The 12,031-nt window shown below is 40.1% G+C and overlaps 1 protein-coding gene across 1 annotated transcript in view; it reads right to left on the reverse strand.

Annotated features, from left to right (window-relative positions):
- LOC124622550 (peroxisomal membrane protein PEX16) overlaps positions 1 to 12,031 on the reverse strand; it is a 47,997-nt gene that overhangs the window by 20,333 nt on the left and 15,633 nt on the right. Inside the window, exon 3 of the mRNA XM_047148286.1 lies at positions 1,406 to 1,590. Within this exon, the coding sequence (XP_047004242.1) occupies positions 1,406 to 1,590 (185 nt within the window). The remainder of the gene's footprint in view (positions 1 to 1,405; positions 1,591 to 12,031) is intronic.

Genomic DNA, 12,031 nt, shown 5'->3' on the forward strand with positions numbered 1-12,031 from the left:
GTCCCGATGCTGGGGGATTGAAACTTCAGAATGGATTCCCAAAACTATCAAGACATGTTCCCCACCTGGAAGGGGTAACAGAACAGCAGGAGGATAACATAGAGCACGGAAAGGGAAGAGGTACTGCAAAGGCTGGGGCCCTGTGGTAGCCAAGCACAAACTCATCAAAGAGTACTGAGCCCCTTTGGGGGGGGGGGGGGGGGGCAGAGATCGTCAGCATTTTGGTGGCAATTTAATCTTAGAGGATGATAACCCGCATGATTGTCATGCTGTTCTTGTGAACACGTTTCTTCAGCATGCTGGGATGACCAAAATGGATAGACCTGCATGTTCTCCTGACATGAATCCAACCGAACATGTGTGAGATCAATTGAAATGAGCTATTTTGGATGTCGAAAATGACCATGTACTTCGCATGACTTACAGAGAATCAGTGAGTGGGATAATTTGGACCAGAGTTGGCTTTATGATCTTATCAATGGAATGCCACAATGGATTCAAACATGCATTTGAGCGAGGGGATGTTCCACCATGTGCTCAGAGCCAGTTTTTGTTTTCCGTGCCATGAATTTTGAAATAAAGAGGGTGATGCAAAACTTTTGTTGATCCACACTTTTTACTACATGAAAACTTTTGTAAATTAATTTCTGAGTAATAACATTTATTGCAACTGATAACAGACAAAATACAGTAACAGCTGAAAACATATAAAATGATCTGCAGCAATGGCCACAGGATGTGTGTCAGTCTGTCCTTGTGTTTGATATTTGGTTCTTTACCATGGTTGGTTTGAAGAGGAATTATAAACCACAAAATGTGAAAAAGAGTGATTTAACAGTTTATCAAGCCCAAGGACTTACCTTGAACTATTAAAGGTAAATATACATAGTTTGCTGTAATGTAATCTACTCCCAAGAATGCATGCAGTGGAACTTAAATTTTGCAAGTGCACTGAACCATAAGCACCTAAAAACATTATTAATTTTTGGCATTCAGAATCCATGGCTTCATGATTATCAGTATTTTGGTGGTACTTGACAAACCACAATTTGTTCTTGATTTACTTTAATTCAATTGTACAGGAAATAACTGCCACATTCTCACTAACATTGTATTCACCAAACTACCTGAAGATTCGGAAGCTGGAACTAATTGGGTACACTGCTTTTCAATAATGCAAAGTGAATTTAATAAATACAATGCCATTAAAAAACTCAGTTGCAGTTAAATTCATATAGGTAAAGTTTCAACGTAACTTAAGTGCTAAAGAACTAAATGTATAAGGATTCTATTTTTTAAATTATATCTGTCACTGAATGCGTGTGAAAAGACACCACAACAACATACAGATACAGAACACACTGAACACTGTATTGTTTGAATTTGCAATTTAATAAAAGCTTACCGCCCTGAACCTTCCTTATAAGCCTCCCTGACCTTTTCAGAGCAAAAGACATTGACTCCAGTTTCCACTTTTCTTCTTTCCTAATTTTCTCCTCTTCAATGGTTTTACGTCTTACAGGAGGAACTGGTGGATTTTGTATCACATGTTCTTTATAATTAAAGAGGAGATGCAGTTTAGCAGCACATCTGTAATGTATTCAGCACTGAATTAGAATTTACAAAATGTCTGTATGGGTAAAATGCAAGCATCCTCAAGTCTTTTATGGTAGTTGTCACATGAAAACACTCTCTCTCTCAGCTTTAAGAAAAGGTTATGTAAATCTGAAAGGCATCAGTTCCCCTCCAAAAGAACACAACAGACATCAGTATCAATAAGAAACTGTTAGTAAAACAATTCAATATCTGAGAAGAATAAATTTTTGGTTATGATGGAGATGTCAGTGATTGTTGTCTATTGTCTGACACAATCACATAACTTCAACAATAAATTATTGGTTTCAACCAACGCCATCCATCTTCAGATAATAAGAGGAAGCAATGTGAGTGTACTGCTTTCTTTTATGATCTGAAGATGGTTGAAAAGTAATTTACTGCAGAAAACATATGAGACTGCACCAGCACCAGCCAATAAAACACTTTCATCATCATCATAATCATCTATTGCATTAATGCCTAGAGCACAAAAACCAAGAGACATAATCACATTACAAAAGGAGAAAAAACAGCACTCCTTCCAAAAATTACAAAACACCATATTACCCCAAAAAAAAATCCAATTAAAAAAGGAGGTCGGTCAGTCACAACATAGGAGATGTCCACTGCAGATGGTAGTCCATCATTGCTGTCCTTCAGCTTAATCTTCCACTGCTGTTGGCCCCACTTCTTTAAGAATTGTTAATAGTCGATCCTTTCTTTGCATTCTTGGATGTTCCCATGGCTGAGAATGGAGGACTCTATATGGGACTTACCTATAAGCTCGAAGGGCTTGGCCAATTCACTGTAGCCTCTTGTGCTGTAACATTCTGCCACTGTAAGAGTCAGAAAAACTTGCACCATGGCGTACCAATCAACTCTGACACCATATGAGTATCAGAGACACAGCACACAGGAAATATAAACGGCACCCAACCTCTGACAATCATCTCGCCTACAAACACTACACAACTGAGTTAGCCAGTCATTGAGAAATGCAAGATTTAGGTACACCCACCCATTAACTGAGGACCTTCACAGGCCTTCTGTTTTGTGGAAAAATCCACAAGGGCTAGGAATAGGAAATTCTCAATCTGCAGCTGAACCTCTTGTTTCAGTCGAGAAACTAAATGAGTATTTCACCATGCCTACATCTCTACTTGACCAACACACAAGGATGCAAACCTTTGAATCCCTTGAAGTACCTGTGGTTGGTACAACTAAAAATTTTTTCTGCAGCCGGTAAGCCTTAACACAGTCATGAAGTCAATTATGCAAATTCATTCTGCAGCTGCAGGACTCGACAATATTACATGATCAATTTCCTCATCGACCCATTACTCTCAATAATAACGTTTTTTAAACCATTCTGGCCTGGAAAAAGGGACACATTAAACTTCTAACCAAACACTAATCTGCCAAGAACCTTCTGATTACAGGCTGATCTGTATTCTACCAGCATTATCTAAGGTTGTAGAATACATAGTTCAAGGTCTGCTTGAGCAATAAATAAATAAATAATAAATGTGTGACTTTCAAAACTGCTGGTACATGTCCTCTTTCATTCTCCATTCCCATTTATCTTCCGCTTCCATGATACTGCAGAGGAGCCCATAGATCTTTCGAAGTCCCCTACCTCTCAAAGGCACATGTAGCTTCTTCAGTTGTTGCTGATGATGTCACTGTTTCACAAACACACAAAAGTACTGGCTACACTAGTGTCATGAAAGCTGAATCTTATTCTTGTGATATCAGATGTAACTTGAATAAATTGTTCACACTAAAGAACATGCAATTGGTGTTTATTATTTGTTGACGCACTTCTTTCGTCACTTACTTTATTAGTCAGCATGGAACCCAGGTTTTGAATTCCTGAACTCATTCGCAGATATGCTTACTGATAACAACGGAAGGAAGGAGAGCTGAATGGCATGGTACACTACGATATTTGGTTTTATCATTATTCGTCATCAGTCCAATTTTCTTTGCACTATGGACATATCGGGAAGTATCTGTGCATACTTCCTTCACAATGTCACCAAGAACCATGACATCATCGGCAAATTCCAGGACTGTGTGTGCTCCCGACATCTCCATTTCTCTGATCTGACCTGATCAGTGTCACAGCTTACTTTTCCAATGCCAAGTAGAACAGTATTGGCGCCAATGGATCTCTCTGTCTCAATCCATTTTGGATACTGCATGATGGTGATATTTGTTTGCCAAACCATACCAAACAAGTTGATTGAGAGTAGCAAGTGGCAATTAACTGGATATGTTTTGATGCGATATGAAATTCCTCTAATATTTTACACAACATGGAGTGGTCAATACTGTTGCAAGTTTGTTGAAAATCAATGAAGATAAGATGTAATTTTTGATCGAACTCGCAAAACTTCTCTATCAGGTGCCGCAAGGTAAATATGTGGTCAAGAGTTGCCCATCCATGGACAAAGTCTCATTGATAGTGGCCTACAATTTCTTCAGCCTATGGCTTCATGCTGTTTAGTAGCAGTGTTGTAAAGACCACTTAAAAAGAAAAGAAAAAAAGCATCCATATCCACTAAAAGTGCAATAGACTTTGAAACAGTCCCACATCGTGTACTAAACAAATATGTTTTGAGCTCTTCGTTGTTTCTAATATACATGGTCTTCAACTAGCACAAGCACAAGGTGAAAACATTTTTTTGACTGATAAAAGCATAGGAATGGAAATCAGCATTAACACCCTTATGGAGAAATTGCCTAATTACATGAAACTTCCTGACAGATTAAAACTGTGTGCCGGACTGAGACTCGAACTCAGGACCTTTGCCTTTTGCGGGCAAGTGCTCTACTAACTGAGCTACCCAATCACAACTCACGACCCGTCCTCACAGCTTCAATTCTGCCAGTACCTCGTCTCCTACCTTCCAAACTTCACAGAAGCTCTTCTGCGAACCTTGCAAAACTAGCACTCCTGGAAGAAAGAATACTGTTCGAAAATCTCAGGTTCTTCCAGGCAGATGGATTATCATTAAATTTTGGCAAAACTTGCAGGACTCCATAACTTCTAACTATAATGTAAACAAAAAAGGAAAATAAAAAAAATAATGCTTTCAGATTTTAAGACTAAAAAATAACTGTTCCAAACATGTTTTGCACCAACTGCATTTCTATGCAAGTGTGTGGGCATGGAAGGACAAATAACTTACACTATCCACCGTTCAGCCATAATGTGGCATAGAAAGGAAATATTTGACCAGTTACCCAGTGATGTGAAGAACATAAAAGATTAAATTAACTTCAAACAAAAACTGGAATCATATCTGCTTGACAAATCATTCTGCAGTGTAGAACAATTCCTAAACATGTAATAGTATAAAGATAGATAGATAGAGAGAGAGAGAGAGAGAGAGAGAGAGAGAGAGAGAGAGAGAGATTCCACATAATACTGGGAGCTCACAATCATGACCTACGAAAAATGCAAATAACTTACCAGAACACTACCCATCTTTTCCCAAAATCTCCCAAATGCCTTCCCATACATCTGTTGGTTTAGCAGATCGGTTGATGTAATTCAGGAACTTTTGCAAAAAACTGTTTCTGCTCTCCTTAATTATATGATGGTATTTTGCCCTTGTTACCCAGAAGGCTGCAAGTTTCTCATTAGACAGCCTGCACTTTAACCTCCACAGAGCCATATGCCTGTCCCTGACAACAGAACAGCACTCACTATTCCACCAAAGGATGAACTATCTTTGCAGCTGGCCGTAAGACTTTAGCTTGGATGCATAAACAATCTGCTGGAATCTGGTAGTAATGTTGTATATCTATTCCTGGATATTGCTTATATGTTCAAAGACAACCAGCAGGAGGTATAACGTCCAATTTGCCTTAATGAGCACCCATCTTGGTGGCTTTCTTCTGGGCACTGCTGTCTTGTAGATGTATCCACATCAGGAATTGCTTACTGGAGTGCATATCATCAAGTACATCCTGCTAAGCAATTTGTGACGAGTATAACACTAGATCAGTGCTGTCCCATGCTCAGAAGGCATTTATCTTCTATCAACAAAACGTTCTTGATACATAGCTCAGCTCTGAGAACAGATGCTTGTGGAACCCCACAACTAATGATGTGTGCTGAAATGTCCACAGTATGGGAGTGGGGTGAGGGGTCATCAGTCCTCTGTCTGGTTTGATGTGGCCCACCACAAATACCTCTCCTGTGCCAATCTGGTCATCTCAGAGCAACACTTGCATCCAACATATTCAATTATTTCTTGGATTTATTCCAATCTCTGTCTTTCCCTACAGATTTACCCTCTGCAGCTCACTCTAGTACCATGGAAATTATTCTCGGATACCTTAGCACATGTCCCCTCTTCTTGTCAATGTTATCCATGTTTTTCTCATCTTGCCAATTCTATGGAAAACATCCCCATTTCTGAACTTTTCAGACCACCTAATTTTCAACATCCTTCTGTAGCACCATATCTCAAACATTCTGATTTTCTTCTTTGTGGTTTTCCCATAATTCCTGATTCACTTCCATATAATGCGCTGCTCCAAACTTATAGTCTCACAAATTTCTTCCTCAAATTAATGCAGATGTTTGATACCAACAGACATTTCTTGGCAAGGAATGTCCTCTTTGCCTATGAAAATCTGCTATTTATGTCTTCCTTGTTTCATCATATATTATTTGGCTTACAAGGTAGTATAGTTGCTTCACTTCGTGATAATCAATTTTTATGTTAAGTCTCTCACTAATCTCATTTCTGCTACTCCTCATTACTCCTGCCTGTCTTCAGCTTACTTTCAATCCTTACTCTGTACTCAGTACACAGTATGTCTTGTAATTCTTCCTCACTTCCACTCAGGATAGCAATGACATCAACGAACCTTATCATTGATATCCTTTCACCCTGAATTTTTATCACACTCCTAAAGCTTCCTTTTATTTCTGTGATTGCTTCTTGGATGTTTATATTGAACAGTAAGGTCAAGAGACTGCATTCTTATCTTACACCCTTTTAATCTGGGTACTTTGTTCATGGTCTTTCCTTCTTATTGTTCCCTCTCAGTTTAGGCACACACTGAACATTAACCACATTTTCCTATAGCTTGCTCCTAGCTTTCTAATAATTCCAAACATTTTGCACCACGAACTATTGAATACTTTTTCCAAGATGACAAATCCCATGAAAATGACTATTCTTCTTTATAATCTGCAACAGCATTTATGGTTTCTGGGTTGGGGAGGCGCAGTAGACAGCAACACAGCTAGCCAAGCGCTCAGTCTGCTTTTGTATTTCATACTGTATAAACTTCCATCATATCCGAGCGTTCTATCAAGTTTACGTCTGACTGATTTCTGTGGTATTCTGTGTGTTCTGTAACTTTTCTCATAATGGCTAAACAGCTAGAGCGTGCCAAGTGTTTCACAAAACGGCAAGGGACCTTATTTGTATAACGTACTCATTCTTCAAATATGAAGTAGATTCAGGCAAGCTGGTCTGTGATGTTGCCAGATGCAGGAACGTAATGTGGTTGCTGTCTATGCACTGTCAGTCAAATTCACAATGCAGCATTCATTGTGAGCTGTGTTGTCACTGACTATAGTCTTGATACCGTTATCAAGAGCAAAATCAGAACAGCCTCTGGTACCTTTGCCTTTCCTTAAGTCAAAGTGATAGTTGCCTAACAGATCATCTGTTTCTTTTTCATTCTTCTGTACATTATTGTTGTTAGTAACTTAGATTCATGAACTGTTACATTGATTGTGCAGCAGTACTCTCATTCATCTGTTCTTGCTATCTTCAGAAATGTGTGGATGATATTTTTCTGAAAGTCTGATGGCAAGTCTCCAGACTCAGATTCCACAAACCAACCTGAATAGTTTATTGATTTCTGATTTCCCTATGAAGGAATGTTGTCTAGGCCTTCTGCCTTATTTGATGGCAAGTCTTCCACAATTCTGTTAAACTCTGGCTAATACTGGACCTAGGTCTTCATATCAACTCCCATCTCTTCTTCTATAGCTTCATCAGACAGTTCCTCCCCCAAGTAGAGGCCATCAATGTGCTCTTTCCACCTATCTGGTCTTACCTCTGCATTTAACAGCAGAACTCCTCTTGCATTCTTGAAGCTGATGCCTTTGCTTTCAATTTTGCCACAGGCTGTTTCAACTTTTCTGTATGCTGAATCTATCCATTCAATGATCTTTCTTTTCCAATTTCTTCACATTTTCCCTGCAGCCATTTTCCTTAGTTTCCCAGCACTTTCTATTTACTTCATTCCTAACTGACTTATACTGTTGTTTCTTTTCTTTTCCTGGACATTTTTACACTTTCTTCTTTCATCGATCAGTTTAAGTATTTCTTCTGTTAACAAAGGTTTCTTCACAGTTGCCTTCCCTGTATGCCTACCGATGTTTTTCTATCCAAATCCTGTGATTGTCCTTTTTTACAGATGCTCACACCTCTTCGACTGAACTGCTTACTGTGGTATTCATTACAGCAGTATCAATAGCTGCAGACAACTTCAAATGCAGCTCATCATTCCTCAGTACTACTTTATCACATTTTCCATAATGTCTATTCTGAACAATTCTCTTACACTTCATCTCCTCTTCATCATTACTAAGTTGTGATCAGAGTTCATATCTGCTCCTTACATCTCATACAAACAATGGAAAATCCAGGATGGCAAACATCAATATTATGAAAAGGATAGACTGTTACTCACCATATACAGGAGATGTTGAGTTGCAGACAGGCACAATGAAAAGACTGCTATACATTTGAGCTTTAGACCACAAAACCTCCTCCTAAAACAGACACACACACACACACACACACACACACACACACACACACACACACACACAAATATCACTGTCTCTAGCCTCAGCAGCTGCATTTTGCCAATTTCTGTAAGAGTTCAAGTGTGGTCTAAATCAGCACTGAAGGGATCATTGGCCAGCCTTGCCTTACATGCCACAACTAATGAAGATAATGGACATGTGCACTATGTCAGTAGTGTGTGGGAAAGCTGACAATTTGGATCTGACGGGAGGCATACTTGGGTAGTTGGCGCAGTTGTGATGACTACTGTGTCAAGATGGCTTAGTGGTCAGAGCATGCGTCTAGCATGGAGGAAGCTGGGTTAGAATCCTGGCCCAGCACAAATTCTCAACTTTACCCGCTGATATAAATCAGTGCCCACTAGCAGCTGAATGTCATTAATTCCTTTGTGTTTTGATTCATAATAGCTGCAGATTCAAAATTGTGCATATCTGAAACGACAGAAACCACATATAATTAAAAAAGTACTGACTGCACAAAAGAGATGCAAGAATAAAGTGTAGTGTTCACCCCTTCCGACACCACATAGATACCTCTTCAAGGAGCTAGACATTTCAACTGCGCCATCACAATTGAAATATGCACTAATGAAGTTTGTCTCAAACAATCCATCACAACTTGATTGATTGACTGACAGAGGGGGTTATGGGAATAAATGGCACAGTCATCAATCCGGTGATTCAAAAGTTACTTGTGTAAGATACACGGACTGCCAAAAATGGTCAGATTCAGTCAGGATTAAACTATAAAATGAGGAAACAAAAAACACGCACAGCAGAAGGCATGAAATGGTAAGCGAAATCTAAAAACTGGAAAAACAGAGGGATATAAGAGCACTCATTGCACAGCGGAGTGGTCATGGGTCTCAGACTTAGAAAACGCGAAGAGAAGCCGCAACCACAACCACCCCGCCCCTGCTCCAGGAGTAAAGCAAAACCTTATAACTGAAAACAAAAACCACTTTCATGTAGCAAACTGAGGACTAGTTCACCCATCTGTGAATCATCTACTAACATTAAAGATAAGGAATCTGGAAGGCTATATGGAGTATGGAGGGCCAAAAGAAGGGGACATTCCACCAATATACGGGATACCATCAGTCTCATTCTACAGCCACATTGTTGGGGTGGCTCGTTATCCAAGAGAAAACAATGAGTGGGCCTCCTACGACTGATGCGTAGACTATATAAGATACTGGACTCCTTCCGAAAAGAGCAGAAGGAAGAGTGCCAAATTGCAGTAGTCACCTCGATTGCGCGGAATTTATTACTGAGAACAGTAATGCAGCACATGTCACTTCACTTTTAGGCAAAGAGAGATTTCATGTGTATCCTCATATCTGCACCTGGCATCATGAAAGGGAATAAGTGGTTAAGTACCTGCCTCTCTAGCCAAACAGTCATCCAGTTCATTCCCGGGGATACCCATATGACTTGTGATCCAGGGAAAGACAACAGAGCAGGCAGCACAGCCAAGGAGAGGGAGAAAGTCATGGATAGCAGAGACCTAAGAGTGAGAAGAGTAGCATCGGTCTATAGCCTGCAAGATGCTCACTGAATCGGAACATGTTAAAACACTGTGGAGGGAGGCCTGAGAAACAAAATGGAGGGTCCTAATAATGGCAAACAGCTTCACTGTGAACACACTAAGAGGGACGTTAGAAAAGTCCGTGCAAAAATAAAAACTACTTACGTGTTTGTGATAAACCTTTTTATTTTTCAACATAGTCTTCTTTTAGACTTTTACTCTTTGTTCAATGCTGTTCTAATTTGTTGATCCCTTCTGAATAATAGGAATTTTCCAAGTCTGCAAAAAATAGCTATTAGTTGCTGCAATGACCTCCTCGTTTGAATAAAATCTTTGTCCCGCCAGCCATTTCTTCAAATTGGGGAACAAATGAACATATAGTAGTCTGAGGGAGCCAAGTCTGGAGAATAGGGGGATGTGAAATGAGTTGGAATCCTATTTCCATTAATTTTGCGACCCAACTGCTGAGGTGTATGCTGGTGCACTGTCGTGATGGAAAAGGACTTTGTGGTCCAATCGCCGACATTTTTCTTGCAGCTCAGTTTTCAAATGGTCCAATAACGATGAATAATATTCACCTGTAATAGTTTTACCCTTTTCGAGGTAGTCAATGAGGATTATCCCTTGCAAATCCCAAAAGATAGTTGCCATAACCTTTCCGGCCGAAGGAATGGTCTTTGCCTTTTTTGGTGCAGATTCTCCCTTGGTAACCCATTGTTTAGATTGTTGTTTGGTCTCAGGAGTGTAGTAATGTATCCATATTTCACCCACAGTAATGAAACGATGCTGAAAGTCCTGCAAATTCTTCCTGAAAAGCTACAAACCATTCTTGCAACATTTCACACGATTCCGTTTCTGGTCAAGTGTGGGCAATTGTGAAACCCATCTTGCTGATAGCTTTCTCATGTCCAAATGTTTGTGCAAAATATTATGTACCCGTCCATTTGAGATGCCCACAGCACTAGCAATCTCACGCACCTTAATTCTTCTGTCATCCATCACCATATCATGGATTTTATCAATGATTTCTGGAGTCATAACCTCCACAGGGAGTCCAGAACGTTCAGCATCACTTCTGCCCATATGGCCACTCGCATAATTTTGAAACCACTTATAAACTGTTCTAATCGAAGGTGTAGAGTCACCGGAATGTTTATCAAGCTTCTCTTTAGTCTCCTGAGGCGTTTTGCCTTTCATAAAGTAATGTTTAATCACTACACGAAATTCTTTTTTGCCCATTTTTTGACAATCACACAACTTCCTTGATTTACACGAATGCCAAACACAAAGAAATAGACCAATACGGCTGAAACTTGGTGTGCATTCTTTCAAAAGATGCTACTAACTAAATGTGACCTCAATACGTGCCAGTGGTGCCATCTCTCAGACTTTGCACCTACTTTTCAAATGCCCCTCTACATGATCCCAATAGTAAATGGTGTTCCATGCCAGAAGGACATAAAACTGTATCCTGCCTTATCTACTGTTTTAGAACCATCAGTGTAGAAGATGGTAGCACCCTGAAACTCTTCCCAGATGGAATGTACAAGACACCGGAATATATTAGGGATGACAGAAACCTTAGGACCTGGGAATAGGTCGGTCCTAATCTATGGTCGAGGCACCATCCGGGGGGGTGGGGGGGTGGGGGGGGTGGGTGCAGGAGGAAATACATGGAGGACTTTCCAGTGAGTGGAGACGGAGATCCCAACAGAGGGAAGTGAGGTGCATTCTAAGTGGCAATTCCACCCAAGGGCAGGTATCGGGACAGAGTCATCCATCATTTGCAAAGAGGACAGGGTACACGGGATGGTTAGGGAATCATTCAATAGTGAATGCATAAGAAACCAAGAGTTGGCTCCGTCATATTTGTAGAGGGGGAATCCCCACTACCGCAAGGAGACTCAACGGGACTAGTGCGAAAGGCACTGATAGCCATGTGCACCCCATAATGATGAACATGGTCAAGTAGTTTCAGAGTGGAAGAAGCTGACAACAATAATCTAGTCTGGACAAAACCAGAGTGTGGTAAAGAGAGAGAAGAGCAGCACAGACTG

This window comes from Schistocerca americana, chromosome 7 (assembly GCF_021461395.2).
Source record: "Schistocerca americana isolate TAMUIC-IGC-003095 chromosome 7, iqSchAmer2.1, whole genome shotgun sequence".
Lineage (NCBI taxonomy): Eukaryota > Metazoa > Arthropoda > Insecta > Orthoptera > Acrididae > Schistocerca > Schistocerca americana.